Source organism: Plectrocnemia conspersa, unplaced genomic scaffold (assembly GCF_051122295.1).
Source record: "Plectrocnemia conspersa isolate PC_06_02 unplaced genomic scaffold, ASM5112229v1 ptg000006l, whole genome shotgun sequence".
NCBI classification, from domain to species: domain Eukaryota; kingdom Metazoa; phylum Arthropoda; class Insecta; order Trichoptera; family Polycentropodidae; genus Plectrocnemia; species Plectrocnemia conspersa.
In genome coordinates, this window is record NW_028277170.1 from 13,266,039 (window position 1) to 13,293,202 (window position 27,164).

At 28.9% G+C, this 27,164-nt stretch overlaps 1 protein-coding gene across 3 annotated transcripts; it reads right to left on the reverse strand.

Annotated features, from left to right (window-relative positions):
• Nucleotides 1-642: 642 nt before the first annotated feature.
• LOC148234282 (uncharacterized) lies at nucleotides 643-26,843 on the reverse strand. Of its 3 annotated transcripts, XM_088187753.1 has the most exons (9): nucleotides 26,045-26,843; nucleotides 25,841-25,982; nucleotides 8,191-8,673; nucleotides 6,976-7,164; nucleotides 3,735-3,796; nucleotides 3,537-3,653; nucleotides 2,670-2,792; nucleotides 2,506-2,598; nucleotides 643-1,508 (listed from the first exon to the last, which is right to left on the reverse strand). In XM_088187753.1, the coding sequence occupies exons 1-9, from the start codon at nucleotides 26,624-26,626 to the stop codon at nucleotides 903-905; spliced, it is 2,397 nt and encodes a 798-aa protein (XP_088043879.1). In that variant the 5' UTR covers nucleotides 26,627-26,843; the 3' UTR covers nucleotides 643-902. The 3 variants fall into 3 exon arrangements, with proteins under 3 accessions (XP_088043879.1, XP_088043880.1, XP_088043881.1); XM_088187754.1 differs by lacking the exon at nucleotides 6,976-7,164 and having other exon boundaries at nucleotides 772-1,508; XM_088187755.1 differs by lacking the exons at nucleotides 6,976-7,164; nucleotides 8,191-8,673 and having other exon boundaries at nucleotides 772-1,508.
• Between the last annotated feature and the right edge of the window lie 321 nt (nucleotides 26,844-27,164).

Sequence of the window (27,164 nt, forward strand, 5' to 3'; positions counted from 1 at the left end):
TTTCTTATATATGTTTTAAATTATATTTTTAGCAAAACAATACTTAAAAAATGTATATTTTACTTCGTAAATAAATATTTAAAAACCAATTGCATTGGTATTTTTGTTTCTTTAATTTAGTATATATTTTTTTTATTTACTTATAATTTATTATTATTTTTATGTTATTGTATAACTAAATCAATCTTAAACAATGTAAATGATTATAAACCAGTATTGTGCATTTAATGTATATGTATGCTATTATACGTTTTTTTATAAAAAAAAAACAATTGCATCGCTTCTTGGACACCCTTTCGAAATGTGTCTACGCCTAGATGGTCACTCCGGCAATCAGTAACCAAAAGGTAAAATAACAAGAGTATTGTGCGTCCTTTCAAATAAATAGTAGTTTTTTAGCGGTACTTATGAGTGATTAAAATTTCGAGACATATGTGCTATTAGCTGTGCAATATTTTAATAATCAACGCAGTTGTTCGGTCACGAGATATCTCTTCCATTGTGTGAAATACTATGTATGGCTTTACTTTAGAGACTTCTAATTTCTCCTACTTCTTGCTTGAAGCGGTCGTTAGCATGTACTCTAAATTGTTCCGGTAATTGAAACCCCCACATATTTAATTATATTGATAAATAAAACGCTTTTTATGTTGATAAAAAAAATTTAATTTTAGTCGTATAGATACATATGTCAACATTTGGTTCCGTTGAGATAATATATTATAATAAACTCCTAATTTATTCTCAATATGAATTAAGATATAATAGTTTTATAATTAAAATGATACAACTTTTTTTATATTTACATAATAATTAATAATTAATTACATAAACATTAAAATTTCACTTGATTCATGTTATTCTAAAATGTAACACTATAAAAACTCATTTTAAAATTGTTTTTACTGATTTTTTGAGTTTTTTGGTTCATTCTCTGAATTTTTATTATTATTGAATGTGGGGTTGATTGGGCGGGGAATGGATGTTTGAAAAGTGTTGGGCCTAGGAATGGAAGCTCGCTGATTCACGGGACGTATTTGGGATGCTGGAATGCGAGGAAGGAAGAGGACTGGGTAGTTATATGTTTGGTTTGTCTCTTGTGCTTGGAGAATCGCTGGATTTGAAATGCCAGCACGAGGGGTGTGGTATGGCGATTGAGCACCGAATATCGGAGGTAGAAATATTGGTATCTGATTGTTCTTTTGTCTTAAAACTTCCGTAGGACTCGTTTCTTCGAATTTTGGAGAAGTTGGTGTTAGAGGTTGACTGGAACATGGTTTTATTTCCAAAGTCGGCTGTGAGATGGAGTCTTCCGAAACACAAACGTATTCTTGAAGATCATGATTTTGCGCTTGTGAATATGCTACATATCCTCCCAAATGTGGATGATAATGGAAAGTTATTGGTTGGTATTGCTTGGTTTGAATCCTAATGCTGCTATCCCCTTCATTTGCTACCTCAGAATCAGTATCAGTTGTGATGTCTTTATGCGTCTCGACATTTTGTTCCTAAAATTAAAATTAATATTTTATTTTAACATATACATTTATAAATTGTTATTTTTTTGCGATTCACTTATGATTAAAGATAAAAAATAAAAAGTCTTGACTAATACACTGTAAAAGACCGGATATTTTGTCAGCGCGAATTGGGTCATCCGAATCAAATTTCAATATAACTCACCGGATTTAAAAATTCAGACATTTTGTAATATTTTTAAATGTCTGACAATCGCTAGTTTCGCCTAATTGGGAACATTTGTGTTTCCAATTATCGTTGTATAATACATAACCAAGTATACTATTAATATTTGATAAATACAGTTATCCTACTTTCTTTTTTCTTTTTGTTATTTGGATATTTAAGAGATTACAAGGAAATATATTTTTCTTTCATTTCACAACATATGCACAAACTTGAAAATTCTCTTTGTATGTATCGCCGTTCTTAGATACTCTATTTATTTATTGGGAAAAAGCACTTATTAGGTAATTTAAATCACTAAATTTTTTAATAACATTCCTAGGATAATCCGTAAAAATATAACTTTAACGGAATAAAAAAAGTAAAAAATAAATTTTCTCTTTATGTTATATATTATATGTATGTTTAGTTAAAATTTGCTTAATGTAAAAATTAGCAATTAAGCTAAATAAATTAATAAAATAAAATAAAGTATTTAAAGAATTTAAAAAATATTTTGCACATTACGTCTAAAGTTCTTGCATAATTATTTCCTGCATAATTAATGGTTTATGACATACGATATCTGCCATGCTTCGAAAAATCTTGCTTTATATATTTTTTGATTTAACTGCATTGTGGATTTTAAAAGTTTTTGTAATAATCATAAAGTCTTCTTGGAACATTTACAATAAAAAAATAGTTTACCTATTATAATGCGGTGTTTAATTCGTAATAAAGCAAACTATGTGACTGTTGCAATCTAACTGATCATATTACATATTTTACCAAATAAAATAAGATAAATAATGATAATTATACCTGATGATGGTCTTCGCTACATTTGCTTAGAAGTTGTGAATAAACCGTGTCCTTAATTAATACCATGTCATTTTCCAACTCTTTGAGTAAGAGCTAAAATATAAAAAATAAACTCAATTTTTCTGAATAGAAAAAATATCACAGATTACTGCAGTATAACATACAATCAAAGTTAAAAGATGCACGTTGTGTTTATCATCTCCGCTTAATGTTTTCATCTTTGTAGAGACGCATGTGTTGACACCCAAAAATTTGATCAGCTGATAGTACACATTGTGAAGGAGGCTCTAAATAATTTTAGAATTATTACAAATAACATTGAAAGTGCTAATTAAATAGTATCTATAGTTTTTTCAGATAAATTCAATAGTGTTTATTTTTCATAATTTATCAGTGTCGAAAATTAGAATTCCTAAAATTGTTTTTTCCATAGATTTATATGTGCATAAAATTATTTTTAGTTTAATTAATTATAAAAAAATTGTGTTTTTTAGTTACCTGTTAAAGCTTTAAAACCCGATTATTATTTTTATATGAATGTTGAATATATCAACTATGGTACACGATTTGTAGTTGAAATACAAAAGACATAAATTTTAGTCGATTAATCAAATGTATGATTATATTATTAATTAATAAAATAATCATTTGAACCCGCGTAAAATGCTCTGAAGTTAGTCGCATATAAAATAATATGTTTTTAATTTAATTCTTATTTACTGCTATAAACTTATGTTATCGAAGTAACAAATTATTTTATGACCACATGTATTTGTAAGTAATACTTGGATAATTATTATTTATGGTCTTTGATATTGTGATAAATAAAAATAGATAAATTCATTAAAAAAATAAATAAAACTGCAGCTTGCAAATACGTAAAAACATGAGCGCGCAAACTATCTATACAAAATATCATCTCGCAAAAATATCAAAGTGTAAATTAAATGTCGCCATTTATATACATATGTATTAAAATTTTCGCATATTTATTTAATTTATTTATTATATTATGTAGCAGTTAGTAGTACCTCGTACGTTTGCAACTTCTCTGTTAATTTTCCCAGTTCGTCTTGATAATCCAATATTACTCCAAAAAGTTTCAACAGAAATGTATTGTCGTGCTTGGGCAATTCGTCGGATAGATCCTAGATTGAAATATACAAACATTTATAGATAGTTTAACGTGTAATTGCTAAATTTACAATTTTCTAAACATTTAAGCTCACCAGTTTTTCACCGTTTAGTTTGATCCAATCGGCAAAATCTCTCGCTGTTGCTTCCAATGATTCTGAAATTAACGTTTAAGATATAATTAAAGAATATGAAACAAAAATACTTGTGTTTATAATGCGTGTTTAAAATAGTCGTATCAATTTTTTTTTGTTAGCAAGTTGACCAAGTTATTTCTATATTTAAATTAAACAAAATTTTGAAAAAAATTTTTTTAGACCTGTAACGATTTATGAGCAATATAAAACGGTCACTATTCAATTAGATAACTAGATGTGTTTGGTGCCGAAAAAGAGGGCAAAGTAAACACATATATAAAGAATACCTAGTAATTACAGCTATTTTTAGTTTAATAGATACCAAATAGCTTTTAAAAACATGTAAAAAATAGTGTAAGTGACCATGGCAAACTACGATTCATAAACTTTCGAAAAGAGTGTGCAACTTTTGAAATCTGGTGATGACAATTAAAACGTTATAAATATTGCTGACGTGCATAAAACACTATAGAGATCATGCTGGAATAAATTTATGGTACAGATTCACACTAGTATGTCGCTGCAAATGTAATGAGGATACATTGCTGTTTCGCCTAGTATTAGAAACATACATATGTATTTTTTTTATATTTCTCATTAAAATATTTTACCATAATAATATTTTTTAACACAAATAAAAAAATAAAAACATTATCTCCTGATTAATCTCTAACACTAAATTATCTATTTGATCAAGCGTGCTTTTACATATCTATTTTAATTTAATATTGCTCTTATAATTTTACTACTTTTGTAATATCGTTATATCTGCTTTATTAGGCATTTATAATATCTGTATATCAATATTAACAATAATAGCATTAAAATGTGCATATTTAATATCGTTAAAATAATTCATATGTATGGAATTTTGCTTTTATCGTCTCACCACTTTGTATGCGTGTATTTTTGCTTATGTACGTCAGAGTAATACATCAATCGTGGTTAATATCATCGAGTAATTGTTTGAGTAGCAAATTATAATTATGAAGTGTTGTACGATGAATATGCAAATCGTCGGTGTGATGAAAATCACTTTAAAGTTTCTTCAGCGAATGTGCGATGACGCAGCAAATGTGGAATCCATATTTAATGGAATAAAGAAAACAGATCATATCTTAAAATTCGTCATACAAGGATCTCAGGATTAACATTTTTTCTAAGTAAAATCTAATAATCCTAAGGAATACCAATATTTATGAAAATTCAGATACTAAAAGATTACTCTTTCACTCAATTCCGAATATTCCTCATTCACAAATTCATTCGCAAATATTTTTTTTAAAGTTAAAATGCACGAAAATTCCATTAATGTATTTTTTTTAGATAAACATACTATTACAATTATGCTAAAATATCCTACTTTTGTAGGTTTTATCATAAAATTTACATTCAAAATTTTTAGGAATTCAAGAGGGGTTTATTTCAATTTTATTTAAAATTTACATTTAAACTTTCTTATTTATTTAAAATTTATTAAGATTTATTTAAAATTTATTAAGATTTAAATTTACTAATTTAATATTAATTTAAAATTTATTTAAAATATTAAGATTTATTTAAAATTTACATTTAAAATTTCTAGGAATTCAAGCCAGCACTTGACAGTGGATTGGTTAAAATATCAGCATACGCAACTAGAGTCTCCAATTCGAGTAATCGAGTACTCGATACTCGAGTATACTTGTCTATTTTTCAAGTACTTGATAATCGAGTATTTTGAAATTACTCGATTAATACTCGAAATTAAAAAATTTAGAAATATTTCAGAAACAAAATTAACTTTAACTCGGTCCGGTAAAGGTTAACGTCTTGCTTTTATTTGGCGTTTATGCCCGAAGTCCCGAGTTAGAGCGGTTACTATCAGGTATAATTTTTTCATAGTTCCATAGTTGAATAGTTCCGGTCGTCGGCTATGTTAGTGGGTACGACGGAGAAATTTCTTTTGTGTTTTCTGTTCGACAGTCCCGACTTATCTAATTTATGGCAATGAACAATATGAAATATCAACAAAAAAAAATTTAGGTTTTATGACTATGCAGTTGTAGCGTAAAGTGTATCCCTAAGCTTAAAATATAAATCAAAACAATTGTGTGTTTTAAAGACATTTAAAGTAAAGTCAGTTCTTTGCGAACCGTTTAGCTCTAGAGTGAAAGGGATTCACCCAAATACATCTTCGAAGGATATAGATTTAAATTCTTCGCATTAATCAGAAGGAGTAGAATATTGTATATTGTTAAGAAAAAAAATCTATTCAAGAAGAATTACAAAATGCTATTTTGTCAATAGTCGAAGGAAATAAGAGAAAAGCAGAGAAGGGAATGAAAGAAGAGAACATAAAAAGAGAGTTCAAAAAATTTTATATCTATAAAAAGCGAACAGATATAAATTATAAGCCTTATCTCACGCGTTAATGACAAAAAGACCAACATCAACAGCAACGGAAAGGGTTTTTTCCATAACGGTAATAATAAAACCAAAGGTTAGCAGTAATATTAAATTCGAGACACTTTTTGCATTATTGTTCTTAAAAAGTATGTTCGTGAAGTTAAAATAATTGTAAAAATTGACATACTAAGTATTTTATTTATTTATTTATATGTGCACGAATTTGAATAATAGCTATTTTGGTACATTTGGTAAATACTCGAAAGTACTCGAGTACTCGAGTATTTGAAAATTTTAATATTCGATACTCGAGTAGTTGATGGTTCGAGTAATTGGAGACTCTATACGCAACTGATCGAATCTTTGAGGTTACTTAAGAATGTACTCTTATAATTGCTAGGGCATCATCTGTGCAAAAACCAATATCCCGCTTCCAATCTAAACTGTGTTTTATATATGACTAGAAATATTTCTGAACTGATTGCACTTTTTGGCAAATTCCAAACATTTAAAATTTTCTCATGAAATTTACAATCATATATGTATATATTTGGCAAACTATATCAACACAGCACCATTATGTATATTATGTGACTCGTCGATATAAAAATAAACATTTCAAAACTTAAAAGTGGAAGCTCTGACGTTCACTGCTGTATATATTAGAGATTAATAAAAAATATGTAATTTTGAAACAGTGATTACCAATACTGGAATATATTGCTTAATATTTAGTAACGTTAATGCAACTTGCTCTTTTAAGAAGTTTGATCAACTCTGATCCAAATAAATAATTAATGTATCAACTTACGCGCGCTATGGCCCTTGTCGAGATTTCGTGGATCGCTTTGTACGTTACAAATGGAAATGTTACTATCGCTTTTACTTTCAAAGTCCTGCATGTTGGTTGCAAAAACGGGCGAAGGGAGTTCAGATTTGCTCGTATGATTTGATGCAGCTTCGCCTTTCTGCCAAAAGTTCCTCAGATCGTTGATTGTCTCTGAAAATTTCACAATAAATATATTGCTGTGGCATATAGACAAATCGAAAAGTCCCAGACACCATGCAAACATTTTTTTATTTATTTTCTAAAATATTTTCAAATCATATATTAACAAAGTTATAATTCAGTGCGGGTATTCAAACGAATTTAAAATTTGAAAAGGAATGCGATAATGAGATCCGCTGTATAGTATCACCCTCAAAGGAACTACTATACACCCCTTACTTTGAAAATTCTTTAATTAAGTAAGTTTTCGATACGTATAAATCAAAAAATAAAAACGTCGATTTATATTAATATAATATAAAATTGATTTTTTTAATAGTATTGCTTTTTATTCATCGTCGAATATTTATTAGCTTTCGTTGTCTTTGTCAAAGTATTCTTGAATCTTTTCAAATGCATTTTTGTTATATTGTATATGTAACTTGTTAAAATCTGAATGTTGAAAAAAAAATATTAAATTATATTCAGTAAAAAATATTTAGTTGCAATCAGCGTATAATTTTAAATACAAGTATTGTATAATGGAGGATAGCCGATTGTCATGACATAAATTACATGAAAGTTTGAACAGATCAAAGGAATTAGTTAGAAACTGAGAGAGATGGTGAACCTTGTGCATATACATACACTTAATGAAGGCTTAAGCGTCACTTTTAATTAAAATCAATATATAAAGCACAAAGATGAGACGCGTACGAAAACTACAATAATTAAACTTGCTTTAAGCCAATTAGAAATTGATATAAAAAGTAGGGTTGTATTTTGTAAGGGTAAATGGCATATAAGCCGCAACAATATATAAAACGAGTTTTTGAACAGTCCTCGTATACAAAAATGTGACGTCGGAAAGACTATGAATGGCGTTTGGTTCATAACTCTGAGCCACCGGAGCTTTTACATTTGTAACAAAGTATGTAATTCTTTTCATGAAATAATTGAATTGCATCACGATTCTCGGAACTTGTCGACTGCACGTAATCTGATCATTTTTTCATTTTGTATTATTGTTATAGCAACCTGGAGTTCGTATCCTGTGCCGGTTATTGAATTCCAAGTTTTCGCTGAATCCGTGCTGCGCATCCGAGTGAAATCCGAGCCCCTTTTCATATCTGCCGTTATCAGACAAATACTGTTTTCTCTCCTCACTGAAAGTCATTTCTTGTTTGACATTCGGTTTCCTGCAAGTATCGGTGGAAAAGGTATTGTTTGGCGGTCCCTTTGACGCATTTTCGCTTGCGACATCTGATTGGTTCGTTTCGTTGGAATCGTGCGAGTATGTATCTAAAGTATCGATGTCTTTGAAGGGTGCTTCTTGGATTTTATTTGTTGAAAGATCTGTAGACGTATTAATTTCTGGTTGTATTGCATCGTAGTCAAAGTCCTCCAGGTCTAAGTTTTGGTCTTTGAGAAGCATTTGTTGAACTTCATACAATTGTCCTTTGAGGGGATCTAATTTAAACGAAGACCGCAATTTGTCAGATGAGCCTTCATTGCCGTTTCCTACAAATATAAAACGAAAAATTAGATTATTTAGATTAAGTTTAAAATTATACACAGACTTGGATATAGTTGCATTTTTAGCTAGTATTTTATTATATTACAATATACATGCCGATTAATCAAAAATATTCGAGTACACATGAATAATAAAAAAATAATATTAATGTTAGCCATGAATGTGCCCCATTCATAAAGAATCGGAGACATACGGTAAACATAGGGGTGAAATTGTTTCTATATTTCGAAAAATTTCAGGTGATGTATGCCCTATATTGTAAAGAATACAGTTAAATAACATTACAGCAAAATCTACCTTGAGCTTTGTTAAAAAAATGTATTAATTGTTTTTATATTAAAATGAATTGCAATTACAATTTAGGTCAAATAACAGTATGTGTTGGAGTTTCAAGCAACTGCACAATTTGTTACAATTTATATGTCATTCGTACGATCATTATGAACAAACGAAAACCGTCTCGAAGTAAAGCCACCCACCGTGTTTTTACAATAATGTAAGAGAGATCTCATGACTAAGCAATAATATTAATAATTAAAATCATTTCACTATCCACTTAATAGCATGTTTATTTCGAAACGATAAATAATAAACGATAGATAATATGTGCTACTCAGCGCATAAGACTATTGTTCTTCTACTCTAATTAACGATCGCCGGAGTGGCTATCTGAGCCATCTCTTTTTTAAGCCGTAAATACATTTTGCAAATATCTTCATCTGCGATTCGCGAAAGCTAACTCGAACCCTTTGAGCGGTATCGCCGTACATGTACGGCGGTTGTTATTTCACTGTTTTTAAGTACCCCATTTAGTCATATATTTACATATATAACTGAAGAAATAAAAAATAAAAAAGAATTTATTTATATAATATTTTTTTTTATAAATAAAAGAGTACGTATATAAACATAGTAAATATATATATATTGAATTGATATTAAAAAATACACAAAAACCGAAAAATATATAAAATAAATTAATTAAATTTAATATTAGAGAAATGTTAAAATAAAAGATACAAAAACTCCCACGCGTATACTAGCAAATTACCAAATGTGTTTAAATTTATTCACTACTCAAAGGGTTAAAAAATACATGTCAGTTGGTTACAGATAAGAGATGCGGTGAAAGCCACAGTAAGAGACACACCAGCATTATTGCAAGAACACGTCACAACAGATCCCAGCTGCAAAAATCACAGCCGACAATAATTCAACTCGACCATCCAGCTAAGAAATTCTGTCTTCAGCATATATAGTGATGCCTGATACCATCAACTATAATTCTGACCGGAATTCCAGCCGTAGTCATTAATCGTGACGGCTTAGGTCGAGAACGGAGGTGGAGCAATTTGTTGGTGCACAGCTAACTATGCAAATCTTACAGGTTGTTGTAGCTTCGGGAGGATAAGACCATTTTGAGCGGATTGGAACATCCAGAGAACCGTTACTCTAGTGAAAGCTCTCTGACTCTCAAGACCTGCCATTTCAACTTAACCGCCTGATATCGATATCTACATTTCTCTATATAAGTAGTAATTTTTGTATGTTTTTCAAATAAACTATAACTAGCTTCTTTTGCTTTTATTTTGATTAAAAAGTCACATCCTTTTAGCTTGATTTTTTTTTAATATGCTATGAATTTATTGTATTTTTTTAATAAATATTATTAATTTTATTTAATTCACATTATTTCATTAAAATAAAATAATTTGATTATAAATTAATATTTTTTTATATTTCAAGGATCTTAAAATACATATTTTAATTGTATTGAGAAAAGCTCATTAAGGAAAATTAATCATATATGATGTTTTATTAAACTTGATATTCATAGAAATATATTAATCTAGTATATAGTTTTAAATATACTTAAGCCAATAAATTATTTCTTATTTTATTAAATTTATATTTTAAAAACCTTGTGATTCTATAACAAGGCCAGATTTAATCGGAAATGGATTGACAGAATGATATATCTTAAGCTGACCGACGCTCGCAAATAACCTGACACGCGTTCAGGATTTGTGACGGTTCGCATCTGGATGTTATTTTTACAATTCTTTATATTTTTTACTTAAAATTATAACTCTAACACGATGAATCAATGATCTATACCATCGCTGGTCAAGCTTAAAGTCGTGGTTCAAATCCCAATTCTAAAATTAGATAATAAAAAAAATGCTAAAAAGAATCCAGACACAAAATAATTATATATTACGTAACGATTAAAACCCATTATTTACTATTGTTTCTAGAAGGCAGTTGAGAAGCAATATAATCTATTTTCCAGTAAGCTTTATGTATAATATAACTTTTACGCCTATTAAGGGAAGCCGCTAACTTCATAATTGTAGTTTTTAATTATTAATTTATTTAGCTAATATAGTTAATTTTTTATACACTAAATAAATTGAATCAAAATAATATATTTATGAATAGAATAAAAAAAAAATTTAATTTATTTATTATTGCACGAAGGTGTTTTTTTTTCCATTGAGGAAACTCACTAAATCTTTATTTTTGCAGATTGTCCTAGTATTATTATTATTACTAGCGGGCCTCGGAGCCCGTCGCCGGGAATTCAAAATTTGAAGATTTCATTACGAAGATTGTTTTATAAATGTTTATCTAACTTAATCAATGTATTCTTCTTATGATCAACACATTATGTATATATTTCATTTTCATAGTTATAACAAACCTCGTTAATTTGCAATCCGATTATTTATAAAAGAAAAAACTAACTTTTCGGCCTCGGAGCCCATCGCCGGGAATTCAAAAATTGAAGATTTCATTACGATGATTGTTTATCTACTTTAATCAATATATTCTTCTAATCCTCAACACATTATGTATATATTTAATTTTCATGGTTATAACACACCTAGTTAATTTGCAATCCGATTATTTATATTCAGTCAAAAGACAAATGAAAATTATTGTCGCGTAGCAAAATTTTAATATTGAATAATAATTATTTAAAACTCTTGTCACGGTACTGTCGGCCATCTTGTTTTATATTTGAATGCTTATTTTTCATTGGTCGAAACAACAGAACGCATTACCGGTGCCTCGGAAAGCAACGAAGCAAAATAAATTTTGATTTTTATTATTATTTAATATTATAATTAAATATATTTCACTAATATCTATATAAGATAATTTACTCTAGCCGTACCCGTTTTATTAAACCTAACTATGCTTAAATTGTATCTATTTCTGGTAATAAATCGATGTAATCTTTATTTTTTAATAAATACTAATTAAAATTCTCTGGTAAAAAAATATTTTTAACTTATATATAAATATCTAATTTATTATTATTTAAATCTAACTGATTCCAGAAACACATTTCACTGACCTTGATTTTTTTAATACATCTTTTAGATAAAGAATACTTTTAGTATATATTGCATGAACAAAATATATAATACTAGTATAAATAATCAAGTTTCAACTTCAAGGCAATTCAACATCTCAAGCGCGAGTTCATTAAAGTTTACATTTTTGTGTGGCCTTTGTATTATTTTTGTATTTATATAATTTATCCGCCATCTATACGTAATAAGCGCTTCACGTAAAAAAAATATGTATTATATTTTTTTTACGTAAGCGTTGATGTTCATAATTATTTTGTTAATTAAGTGCTTTAATAACAATCGTTACTGTAATACACCATATTACTATTTGCGGAATATTGAGGTATTTTCCTTTTATTTACTTAAATATTTTATTAAAAATAAAACATTAAATATTAAATAATCAATACAATATTTTACAGTTACAATTTATAATTAAATAATAGCGAAAGTTTTAACGATACTATTGCATATGTATTGCGCGCGTGAAATAATAATTAATACGTGTGAAAACACTTCTTTATTATTACTAGATTTATATCACATATTTAAGTTATTCTGAGGATTAAAAATAAACGTGTTCTGAAATGTTTTTTTCTATAAAAATTGACAGAAAAATTATTGCGGGATGAACTTGGGTTAAAATATTGGTATTTGTATTATATTATAATGCTAATTACTGTACACCTTTATAGAAGAAAAACGTTTCTTGATTACCGGCAATCTATGCAATAGGAAATAAGTCGTATAAATAATACATATTTTAGACTCGGCGAGTCAGGAAGTAAAATTAAAGTAAGTTTAAAAAAAATGTTACTTCTTTTCAATTTTCAAACGCAGTGTAAGTTTCATATATAAGCACTATTTTTATAACAATTCATACAGGAACAAGAACACGTTGAAATGAAAATACAAAGGTTCAAAGCAGGCTTCAGGCAACCAAATGCTTCAATTAGTAAATATGGTAAATTAACGAAAGACTGTAAACATTAATGCCTTCGTATTTTGATATGAGTAAATTAGATTATTTTAATAGGGTTGCAATTAATATTTAAATATTATTACTTTTGTATTGTATCTATGCATATAATTTTAATTTATTTTTGATATTTTTTTATTGTTTTTATAATTCCTTTTTCAAATGTGTTTTTGTTTGTATAGTCCAATTTTTAAAAATATTTTATGCATATATTGTTCTTATGAAATACATATGAATAGATGTTCACATTTGTTAGTTTGCACGGCTTTGTTGAAATACTGATTTAAGTTATAGTCTCATTTTCATAATTCATGCAAGAGAAAAAAAAACTATTTTAAACTTGTCGAGTGTTTAGTCTGGTAATGACGTTGTAAACATATTGTATTCTCCTGGTAAACGCAATGTCATCGAACAATTCGATAATCAAATAATTCACACCACTTGTCTCTTATTTTCTGTTCTTGTTATTATATGAGAAGAAAATATCAAAATATCGCAGTTAAAATTCGACACTAAAGACGCGTCGAATTTTAATAGTGCAAAGACACACGAAGCAAAAGTAAGACATAGGTCATATCTCGTACTCGATGGTTAGCTTTCGGTTTTAGCGCATACTTTTGAAGAGCTTAAAAATGTAAAATTAAATTAAAGCTTGCGGGCTGGATTAAAATAAGTAGCGGGGCGTAGTTTGCCGATCCCTGTATTATAAGACCAGGAAAACTTTAGAGATCCAATCTTGACAAAAAATATTATCTTACTTTCTACTGTACTGTTTTTAAATTGAGATTTTATTATTCCTGTACAGCTTTATCACAAGGAAATAGAAACATATCAAATTAATCAATCTGATTACTTTCATCTGACAAAATAATTTATGTTACAAATTATTAGTTGCTATATTTTTTTAAGCACTTCACCTGTTTTGTAACTAAATAATGTATTATATGCATAATTTTGCAACAAAATAATTAAAAAAATTTAAAACTATTTTTTGAAACTATTTATATTCATTTATCGTTGATCTTATATTATGTACCACTTTTCAATAATCTTGATTCTCTGGTCAATGATTATATCACAGTGGCGTTAATGTCACTTTGCGAGTCCTTCAAAATATTTACAATGACTGTATCATGGTATGGTGTGTGACACCCTGTGACATCAGCGGGCTGGACTAGCGCCAAAAGCTCGCAAAGACATCGGATGGTATTTGCGACGCTTCGTAGGTGGCGTCACAACATTATTAGCTCGTGCAAAAATAACGGTTCAAGACACACTTCTTCCACGCCACACACTTATGTGTTTAACATATAATAAAATACATGATTGATTTCCCATTTCGATAGTCAAAATCATTAGATCATTCGTCGCTAAATTAAAGTTTGTATATATATATATATATATATATATACACAAAAAATTTAATTTACAAAACAAGGTTCTGCGAATGATTGTCGACGCTCCTAGTTTGTTCCTAATGACGCTAACATAAAATACGAAATAACTTACAAATACACGATATACAGAGATAAGTAAAAATAGTTATTGTTAAATGTATAAATAAATAAATAAAAAAAATCTATAATAATAAATACCACATTTTAAAATTAAGAGTGCTCAGGTATACTATTTATAAGTTTATATCGTGAAATATTAATTGTTCCTTAAATCAATATAGCAACAACAGCACAATCATTCGAACTCTCTCACGTTTGCTTTTTTATAATTTCTATTTTTGTTCGCCTAATATTGTGTGTATAAATACACATATGTACGTATAGTATATATTCATTTTATATATACAAATAGAGTATCTATTTTTATTCATTCAGTCCTCGAATGAACTGTGAACATATATATAAACTCTCAAATTTCAAACAATAAGTAAATTATTTTACATTTTATTAAAACTTGTTACTTCATTAGCAAAATTTAAAAAAACGAAAAGTTAACTAAACAAATAATAATAATATCTTAAATGGAGAACAAATCTAATTTATATTGCTTTGATTCGACAGTGAAATTTTGCTCAAGTTTTAAATTAAACCACCGGTGATCTTAACGGTGTTTCTAATTAAGCATTTATCTGATTTAAGTATGTTATATAGTGCTTAACAAATGCATTATGGATTTATTTAAATTAAAATCTTTAAATTATGAAAAAATATTATATACTAATAATATTTTTCAGCTCCAATTTTTTTGTGTATTTTTACATTAATATTATAAATAAAAATAAAATTTTTGCTTTAATTGATCACTCAATAAATTCGCGATGAGAGCGGCGACATCTCTTTACTGGACCCCTGTGATTATAATATAATATAATATGTACATAAATAATTGATGATGAACATCAAATTGATTTCATATGTAAAATATTATGTTAATGTATGATTTGCATTGAAATACAATAACGGTTTATTACTGTATCACTTATATATAACGTATATAAGTGATACAATTCTATTTCTATATATTTTAATAAAACGATACAAATATAATTTTAATTGCTCTTGACAGCTGCGCACACGATGTGTTTATTTGGAGAAACCATAAAAAACTATTATGATCTCTTTAAAACTTTTATTTGATTTTCTTATCGATTAAATACAAATGTAAATGAACCATATATGTTTTTTCATTTTCATATAGTAAACGAATAATTGTATTAAATTATGTATCTTAATATATGTGATTAATTTTTACAAGAAACATTAATTTAATTAATTTAATTTAAAAGTTCGGAGTGTGAGATATTTATATATCAATTTCCTGGTATTTTTTCAAGTTACTTATTATGATTTAACCTTGTAATTTAGTTCGAAAGAACCATTCTTGTTGAGTTTTCACACATACAATAAATTGTTTTTTCAGAAAGAGCTTAAGAGTATCGAAAGAGGGATATTTGGAGAGCAAAGATACGAGGTTAGTAAAGTAGTTATTTTTTAATCGTTTCGGTTCACATGACTTGGAGTTTATCTGATCTCAGTCGCAGCAACACTGTGCGTGTAAAGTGTGATACAACATAAGGCACACATTAAGGATATCTTCAAGTTTTGAATTATCTAATATATAAATATATGAATTTTCATATATTTCTTGGTATGGTCCAAGTTATATATGAATTTTCATATTTAACTTGGCTGATGTTTGTTTTTAGGTACTCAGACGTTTCCGGCTTATCGGCGTAGACACGACTTAGGCAAAAATATCCCAAGGCATTTTTTAATAAAAAATTGCCAGTTTTTTATCCTAAAAATATACATTAATTTTTACAAAGCACTTCACAAATCGTTAAAGAACTTCTCCTCGGTTTAGTCCAGTACAGGTTGTCCCACATTTTTCCTCCACCATATTGGTACACGAAAGGTTTTTATAGCAACCTTACATATTTTCTCTAATTGTGAGACCATCAGAATATATATATCAATAATGTTTAACAAGAACTGGTGATGATTAATAAATCTTACAATGTCTTACCACGCGTGTCATCACTACTAAGTCTACAATAGTAATACCGTTTTTATGACATCCTTCTAGCGTTTTATATAATATATATTATATTAGCATCTCGTTTTTCTTTTCTTCATTCATAAGTACATATTTTCTTCGGTTGGTCGCAGATTATACTATAATTATGAAATACTATTTTTATTCAAAAGTGAGATATCACAGATTTGCTGCTGTAAAGTCTGGGACAAGAACTCTCAATCGCTTACTCACATGAAGCCCGGTTCTAAATGTATTGTTATCAGGATGAAGTATATAGTACATAGTATACTATTTCAAGTCCAACAGGTCTCTTGTAGTGCTATTATGTGTGTTTTGATTCCATAGCGTTAGTACGTTCCGTGTTCCGATTTGTAACTACAATATACTTTGGCAAGTCGATGTTTGTTTAAAATAGTCCAGTTTAATCGATATTCTGGGGATGTTTTTTTTTCTGGGTAGAGTAGTAAGTTCTATTTTGCACCCCTAAACGTAAGGAACCAGGTTTTTTTGCTTATGGTGTTTTCTTCTCGTATTTAGTGGTCTCGTTATACGAGGCCTGAAATTCGCTATTCGCCCGTTGCTATCTTCTATGGATATAAATAGTCATATTGCCATAGATTTGCGAAGTGGACGCCAGCATAATAGACTTACTTTTACTATTGTTTGAACAGCTTGGTTATCGCAGCACTTTATAGGTATGTGCCACCCAAGAAGTACTATTACATTAATACAAATATGTCGATATGAATTTCAGTTGGAATACTAAAAAGTCTATTAGTTTCTCTCATATTAAAAGCTTCTAATAAGGCATTTTTTCTATAGAATTGTATTATATATATATACAATTAATAAAAGATATTTGCAAAATATTGAATATTGATCTTAATATTGATAAAAATACAATGTAAACACCTTGTGTGTTTTATGTAATATTATTAGATTTACAAAAGTATAAAGTATTTAAATAATATTGAACATTTAGACAATATTGTTTGATATTTATATCCCGTATTAAGTAGTAGCGGTGGATACTGAATTAATCTGAAACGTCAATAGAAGTTCAGTAGTAGTTAATGTTTTTTTTTGTTACACTAAACATATTTTAATTGTTCAATTATATTATTGCGAAACATACAATGGTTTCGTGGTTAAATTTGATTAGAAAAAACTGACATTTTATATAATAAGACTCAATAATACAAAGGGTACATTAAAAATGCAACTTTTTGTATTAAGGAGCTTGTCATCGGGAATAGAAATATTTAGGCGTATGCACGTATTTGTCCATTTTTCAAACTAAAGTTTGGCGACCCTTATATATAGATCAAAAAAGGCCAATCAGCAGCAATACAATTTGCAAATCGACAGCAATTATGAGATTTAAAATTAAAGAAAAAAAAATAAAAAAAAACGAATCCAAAAGGATTCGTTCTTTAAAACATTATTTTCCATTTCCATTAATGGAGCAAGATTACTATAAATTATAGTGTAAAATTTACAATAATCATTTCATCTATAACTAGTTCTAAATTACGCCTCACATTATCAAGGTATAATTATTTGTGTGATAATAATAGATAAATTTAAAAAATAATCATAAACTGTATAAAACTTTTAATTTTCATGAAAGTGATTAATAATAATAGCTAAAATCGGGTAATAAAATTTTTTGCAGTTAAATAATTATAAATAACCAGCTGATTCAATTGCAAATTTCATACACAATAGCAAAACATATAGAGGAGCAAATGCCGATTTAGACTATTACTTAGTAAAAGTCAAATTCGAATAAAAGATATCTATTATTCAAGAAAAAGATGGAAAAAAAGAAAATTTAAAGACAAATTAAAAATCAAAACACCCCGGAAGAAAAACTATACACTCAATGCAACCTGGAAAATTATTAAGGAAAGCATAGTAATCAGTGAAGAATAGACCGTAGAAACGTGTTAAACATAAAAAATAAATAAGGAATGGTTTGACTATCCGCTATCGCTAAGAAAAACGAAGCAAGAAAGAGATTTCTACAGAGGAGCACAAGAAACAACACAGAAATCTACAAAAAAAATATAATATTCACAAAATTTTGCGAGAGAAAATAACTGAAATAATAAAAGATAAGAAAAGATGTTACCCTATAAACACATCCCTAGAAGTTTCTATAAATTATTAAGATATCAAACAAGATCCTTCAATCAAGATAAATAATATAACAGCTGAATAAGTACTTGAAATTTTTGAAACATCACCTATTGAAATGCTCAAAGCTCTTAAAAATATACAATAAACTGCAATTTGCAATGACACATCAATTTCAGTAAAAGATAAAAATGAAAATTAGTCATTGCAAAAACCGATACTTTGATAAATACATATGAAAGTAGCGTGTATCGTAATGAACTGAAATTAAAACCAGATTTTGAAATACCAAGACTTTTTATGTATTTTCTGTTGTTGATAACAGCAAATACATAAAAAGTTTAGTTTAGTATGATGCAAGCTTTAGTGATTTTAACTATAAATGGATAATCAAAAATATTAAACAACACAAACTTGATCATTTTTGAACAGTCGCAGTAAAGTTTATCTGTTTATAATATAATATTTATCATTATGTCCAATATAGGCTACAAAAGTCGTCTGAATATACTCAAGTCAGCAATTATATATTAATATATTTTTGATCAGTTAATATTTTTATTAATAATGATAATAGTAAAGGCATTTTAATACCAAATTCTTATGGATGATTTAAGACTACCAATGAATAAATTTTATACGTATTTTAAAAATATACACTTATGTTGATATATATTTTCAATAAAAAGTTATAACACTAGGTGTATATGTATTTATAGTGTATTCCTGTGACATATTTTTTAAAGAGCAATATTCATCTAATATACTTGCTGAAAAGGCCAATTTTTCAGAGGCGTCCCACGCAGTCGCTCACAATAATTTTATCTCTGGTCGACTTCCGAGGTACGACCTCGACCCACCACGGTTTCCACGGTCGTCTGCGGTGACTTGGCCGAAATGTTAAATTTCTTCAGTATACCGAAGCAAAAACTTGTCCCAGATGTCCAGGGCGTTGGGGCCCAGCTATTGTTAGAACACGTACAGAAATTTCGTTAGAATATGTTCTGGCTGGCCAGTGACTCTTCCGTCATAACAACGCAACGTCCACTTGAAAATCAGTATTATGACACCTCATACCTCTCACCTAAAGGGAGTGGTAAAACTAAAGACTATCGCCCTTTTTTCCTAACCATCATAAAAACAATATTTTCTAATAGTTTTATTTCATAAAATAATTATAAAATCAATTTTTCAAGACTCGTGGAATACTATCAAGTATTAATAATGTTTTTTATTACCTTATAAACTATCTAGAAGATCCATTGTGACCGCTTGGCTGAACCATACCGAAGTCATTTTTTTTCAAATTTAAAACGCTTTCTAGCGCATTTACTTATATAATTATATTTTCCAATTATTTGCCCAATTCATATGACTTCTAGTGGAAATCAAATCTATTCATATCTAATAAACATCAGACTCAATACTTGTGTCTAGCGGAGTTTTTTATGTATTGTGTTAAATTGGCAACGATGTTTGCTCCTGCTGCCTCGGTGACAATATTTGGGATACACAATTTTTTATTGCATCTAACAGTTGTTTTTTTTTATTTTATTTCATTAATTCTGTTAATTAACCTCGACAAGGATATTCATAGCTATTGCTATTGTTCCTTCGAGTCTTAGTAAATTCAAATGACACAAATTCGATACTTTTTATTCTTTTTAACTTGCACAAATATAAAAAAGTATCGAAAAAATGTTTTCAAACAAATAAAAACTTGCGACACACTCTCGTGAATTAATCGAGTGTTAAATTTGCTTTGATCTTAACCCTTTGAGCCTCGTCCAAATTCAACGAAAGCTGTCTGTATTAAAAAACGAATCGTTTTTTCAATACGGTTCTATTTTTCTAGCATATATGTGTGAATCCAAGAATCGAATGACGTATATTTACGCGTGCAACATATGAATGAAAAAGTCTGTTAACAACTTTCAGCAGACATTACGTAAATAAACACTTGTAAAAAGTGAGTGTGTGTATAAAATTAAATTACGATCGTGTACACTAGTGGTGTAAAACTCATACGCAAAGAGGGGCCGCCAAATTTACTTTACGCCTGCGGGCTCAGACTACCCTAAAAATTGTAGCGATAATTTAATTTCGGTATAAATTTACAAAAATACAGAGTATTTAATATCACAGATATATGTAAAAAAAAAATATATTTATTTTGTCACCATGCTGCACTAGATTTTGAGTGATTTCATTTGAAAGTCACTCTGTGTATAAAGTACTATATATTTAAAAATCATTTTCACATTCTGTGATTTCTTCAAATCAGGCATAACTTCACAAATTCCTAATTTCAAGGATAATTATCACGATATTATTTTATTCAAGAAAAAAGTTCTTAAAGTAAAAAAATCAAACAAAATATTAAAAAATATATTATATTGTTTTAAATTCTTAAAAATAATAATTTAGAGAAAGTATTTTAGTAAAACCAACTTCTATTTTTGAGAAGCATTGGTGTACACAATTCAGAGCAAGCGACCAAGGCGAGGTAAAGTTGGAAATCACTCGCAAAACGTGGCTATTAGAAAATTTTTTAAAAAGCACACCCCCGGTGGGTCCATTAACTGGCATAGTATTGTATGGGACAGGTCAATACTTTTTATTGCAATGAACATTACACGTCTACGCCATAGTACAGTGTATAGTGTTAAATTGAAATTAATAAATATTTAACAAAATTATCAATTATCAATAGTTGCTGACATTTGAGTAGTGAACATTTCAAACTGGGATTCGCAGTTCGTCATTACTTACTGACAAAAAATATTGCAAATGATTATCTGTTAATGCTCTATTAAAATTAAATTTTATGTACTTTATCTTTGTAAATGTCTTTTCACATAGGTGCGGTCAAATACAAATATAAATTCCCAAGAATGTAATTATATTCGTCACATTCGTCATCTGAAAGACGCATATAGATAATTCCGTTAGTTTATTTTATTGGAGTTTGCCTTTAAGCATGGCATGACTTTGCAGATTAATCACTTACAAGTATAGGTAAGATGAAAGTTTCTCAATTGTACAGTAAAATAGATATTTAAAAATCGAAATGTATTCTGCTCTTGCATCAAGATTCAAAAAACGTTGTTAGAACTGAAGTTTGAATCAGAAAATATATATCCGCGGTATATTTTTGTGGTAATAGAGACTGTATTTATTTTCAATTTTTTCTTAATTACACACATAAATGATGTTGACATGAATGGTGACTCAATCAAACAAGCTATCGTCTAAATTACTTGACCGCAGTGTAAGTTTCATATATGATTACTGTTTAAGTTCTCCCACGACAGTTGGAACAAAGGCTAATTTATGAAACTATTCAGTATTTGATCATAATAGTACAGGGTGAGTCTTAAAATGTAAAATCAATTTCTAGCCCGCAGGCTCGATTAAATATGCAGTGGGCCAGATTTAACCCGCAGGCCGTAGTTACGATATTAATAATTGGGATTCTGATTCTAAAAATAAATTAAGCGTTGGTGAAATTATGACATTATATTTTAATTTCACAAACCATCAGCTCAATTCAAAGTACATTATCCAATATTTTACTTCATAAAGACATTTTATTTTTATAAATGTGTCAATTAGAAACATTTTAGAATAATATTTTAAGATTTATCATTCAACAAAATACATATTAATATCCCTGATTAAATTTAAAGGAATAATAAAAATTGTGGGACTCGCTTAAATTCATTGAAATCAAAATAGATCATTTAGATATATCAGGTTTATTTTTATTACTGTTCTTTTTACCAGATTTTTTTATCGAAGCATCCACGTACAATAATAAAAAATAAAGATTTTAATCGTTCCAAATATCTATGACAATAAAAAATACTCAAAGTGAACTTATTATTAAAGCTGTACATTCCAAATTATGTCATTTATTTTACCATCATTATTATAATTAGTAAAATATAATTTTCCATTCGTTATTCAATTGAATTTAATAACATACATTAAATATTAATAATAAATTCCGTCGTATAATTAAATTTAATAAGCAGAGTAAATCAGTTTTAACTGCGTTATATTTATAATAGTTACATGCACTGTTCTACTTTTGAACTCGCGCGCCACAATTATTTTGAACACCAGTACTGTCAATGGATAGTTAAATTTTGCACAAAAACCAATTATTTGAATTCAACAATTGGAGAAAAATAATAATAATAGATAAAAAGATTTAATGAGTGCCAAAATTAAGCAAAATACAACCGAGATTATAGATTAAAAACATAAAATATTTGATACAAATAATATGCATGATTTCGAGATCGTCGATAAACTTGATCCTGTGCTCGCGTAATTATTATCTTTACCATAAATAAAAATCATAATCGAAAATGGTAAATGTGAAAGAGCGTCTAATTAAAACCTTGACTAGTGAGAACCTAAAGTTAGACGCATTCGAAATGCTATTTATAATCTTGATTTATTTAAAAAAAATTCTCTAATTCTAGACATTTTCATATTATTTACTTGGCTTTGTGTTTTTTTAAATGGAAGTACTCAAATTTTGTATTTGTATTTATTTGTGGTATATATTTAAAAAAATGTAATAGGTAATCAAATTGTTGCTTCTCAACACTTTTTTTAATCTTAGAAATCGAGTAGTAAATTTTTTTTGTGAAAATTTTAGATTTTAATGTTTTTTGTATAAACTAGTTTTTTCAAAATGGATGTGTATAAATAAAAAAATGCTTTTAATACATTTTTCTATTCTGAATATCTTTATATATTTTTGCGTATGTATTATATATAGTATATACAAGGTCGGAATAGCGAAGTCTATACGGTTTTGTCTGGTATCCCGGAGGTCGCGAGTTCGAGCCACGGTTACCCGAATTTTTATTTATAAAAATGCGCTATTATTAAAAACCGTCCATCTAATGATTTTTAAATTAAATGCGCATAATAATTTATAATTAATTATATATAGATGTCGATTTTCGTCAGCAATTGAATATAACGTTGTAAGTCGTAAATACGTAAATAGTCAACTTTACAGGAGGGGAAAAATTAATTTACAGATTTTTTATGTTATATTTCACAATTTATTCATCAGAAAGTTTTTTCATACCTAACTAGTATATGTATAACAAGATATTGAATTTTGTCAAGAATGAACATTTTCAATTTTGGAATAACGTAAGTTGTGATGTTGTAACATTGAACCAATGTACGACAGCAAGTACCTATGGATCATTCGTCGTTTGTCGCAACCTTATCTACTAACACATAATTTTAAAATGAAATAAATTAGTAGTCATTTAAAAAGGTTTAATAAAAAAGTTGACAAAAACGTTTTTTTTTTTAGAAAACAACGAATTAAAAATTAAAAACGTTACATTATTTTATATGAAATAATTTTGCCAACTCTGCCAAAAATTGGTTGAAATCGCAGAATCACTCATATAATATTATTCAATCAAAATCTCAACTTGCTGAAAAATCAGATTTATAACGTTATTCGCGTCGCATATTCAATTAGTGAATCCTTTTCTGTACAGCTTTTTTAATTTTTGTAAAATTATTGAAGTACAACGTATTCTCAATTATCCGTGCTTGCAATAATTTTTTTTTAATTAATTAAAAAAATATATGAATATATTTAAAAAAAAATATGAATTCAATAAAAGCAAAAAAACTGGATCATTTTAGAGGATCGAGATAAAAAATCTTTCTGTTATTTATTACTCGTATAATAAGAATGAGCATGGGTGAATAGAGAGATCACCAATGATAGGGGTAGAAGCAAGAGTTCCTGAAGTGAGAATTTTTTCAAAAAGAAAGCAGTATTTTACTGATTTTTATCCGAATGAAAGCACTGTGAAAACAAACAACAGTCTTATGGTTAAAAATTTTACTGTTTAATGTTACGAATTATACTATTTATAACTGAATCGTGTTTTTTTGAATGGCGGCCAGGTAGTTCGCGGTAAATAATAACAATAATACGAATTAAGGTAAATAAATTACAATTTGATATTAAATCTCGAATCTCAGAGGATTTTTAAATACGTAAATGGATCGAAACTAATTTACTTAATTGCTTGGGTGACGCTCTTAAGCTTCCATTAGGGCTATGTCCACCTGCATAAGGTTTCACCATCTCCCCCGGTACCAATTTTCATCTTCCCATCGACTCAGTACCGCAAGAGGAGCGCCTGCTTTCATACATATTCATTATCTCGTGTTTTACTCTTGGGACTTTTTTGTTACTTACAACGTGGTGCGAAGATCCCTATCAATATTTTGCACACACTTCACATCTTTAAACTAATTAATTTTATATATAACTATTTTTCATTGTTTCTATAATATGTCAATACTTTTCAATATAAATTTTAGTGATTGTAGTTCCTAACTATGTTATTCTTTATATTCATAATTTCTCGAAGATTCAGGGGCGCAGATGCATATATCATCTGTCTTACTGTGTGAAAATGACTTAATATAGTTATATCTATGTTTTCACCATTCTGATACATACGGATGCTATTAAGTTCTCACCTATGTAAATTTTCTACTATTTAATTCGCAAACTTTTAAAAAAAATCGTACATAGATTGACGGACTAATTAGTCTTATAAATTAAAGTAAGCCACGTTGTTTTTTATTCTACCTTTAAAGTTGCCATTAAGTGAGTTAGACAATGCATTGCTGTCTTTTTTAAGCATGTATTTTTTTAGCGGCGAGTTTTTTGAATGACAAATAAATCTTATAAATTACAGTATCGAAGATAGACTAAGATTCATGACAGTTTTGAAATAAGCGTATATTTTTTTAAATAAATCAAGTTATTAAACCTCTGTAGCAAACAACCCCAGTGTTAAAATTCTTATAAAACGAATTCTAGATTCAGGCTATTTTTAGGAAACCATGTGGAGGAAAATTTTATTTCTGTCGTTATATTATATATTTCCCGGAAATATTTCGTAAAATAAAAAAATATGTCAACTCATATGCATATAACAAGCTTCGTTTCGAATCACTACTGTGGTGCTTCTGTCATATACCTATAAACCAATCGATATCGAAATTGAAATAGTACAGTTGGAAATCCGCAGGAATATAGAATAAAGTGATTTCCAAATAATTGTTGGAATACATACAGTACTTAAATATTGTGATAAAACTTGCCTTTGTGTGCTACGTCTTCTGTATTGTCGTTTTCTCTTTCAGCATCGATTTGATTCAACACTAAATTATCACCTTCCAACGAAAAATCTTTGCAAACGTCAAACGCTTGACCCACGCTCCTGACGATCCTCAGTGCTTGATTCTGTAATTTTTGATTCGTTAACACACTCCTGAAATTGATATTGAAAGATCACTGAGACAAACCTCTAGTTCCATTTCGTTGATGTCTAACTCACGATTGCCATTTTCTATAAGAGTATCGTGCTTATGTACGCTCGACTCTTTGGTAACGATTTCGGGCTCGCGGAAGGATAGCTTTTTTCTTGGTTTCTCTGATAAATCTGGACTCTTAGGAGGTGCGTCGCCTGCTTTGTAGATCGGCAAAACTAATTTGGGAAATAAGCATATGCTTTCGATTGCTGGTTTTCTCCGTTCTTCCGAATCTGCTCTTCGCGCTTGGTGTTCTTCTATATAATGACAGGATGTCTCCGGAAATGATTTGCAGCAATGTTCGCCATTTAGTGAAGCTTGTCTCTGAATCGGCTTAGAAGCTGTGTGCGCATCCATGGATAGCTGCTTGTTGTATTTGCTTTTGTCTTTGAGAGTTTTATCTTGTTTGCACTTGTTTTTGTGCCTGTCATGTGTAGCTTTTGCAGAGTTGTCGCTCGGAGACTTGAATCTAGAGCTTAGATTGGATAGCCGAAATCTGGCCAAACCGAACACTTCCGAGGGCAGCTGGAGGATGCTGCTTTCGGCTTTCTTATCTATGCTGTTGTGCTTAAACATGATGCTGCTTGTATCTGCTTGTGGCGTACTGAGGCGGCTGTTCAGGGGTACACCCCTTGCGACGGTCTCTGGGATGTGGCGGACCGACCATGACGGATCAAATCGACGCCACTGGAATCTTCATCTCATTCGACGCGATTTTTTTTTAGTTTTCGGCCGTATGGTCTTCGGTCGCATATGACAGCGGTGTTTGCAGCGTGACTGCCAAGAAAGCACTGGCCGAACACTCGGTGCCAAACGAAACGCTAAAATTGCCTAACATTTTTATGGCACGTCACTTTTGAATACGCACCGGCGTCTCGGCAGATCGCGGCCCACGCTTTTTTGAAACAGTACACGTGAAAGTGCTTCACTGAAACTTCGATCGAAATATCTCGAAAAAGGATTGGGGACCCAATACCGACCTAAAAAAATTCGAAGCAGCGGGCTAAATCACATTTTTGGGTCGTTATATTTTTTTTATTTATGTACAAATACATTACATTTATTTATTTTGTAAGCGTGTGGTAAGCTTACCACCAATGCACACATATAAAAT

Excerpts from the sequence above, each read along its gene's own strand:
- LOC148234282 (XM_088187753.1), bottom strand. The coding sequence starts at position 26,626 with ATGTTTAAGCACAACAGCATAGATAAGAAAGCCGAAAGCAGCATCCTC. Across the intron at positions 25,983-26,044 it reads TCAACGAAATGGAACTAGAG|AATCAAGCACTGAGGATCGT; the intron begins GTTTGTCTCAGT and ends CAAAAATTACAG. Across the intron at positions 3,654-3,734 it reads AACTAAACGGTGAAAAACTG|GATCTATCCGACGAATTGCC; the intron begins GTGAGCTTAAAT and ends ATTTCAATCTAG.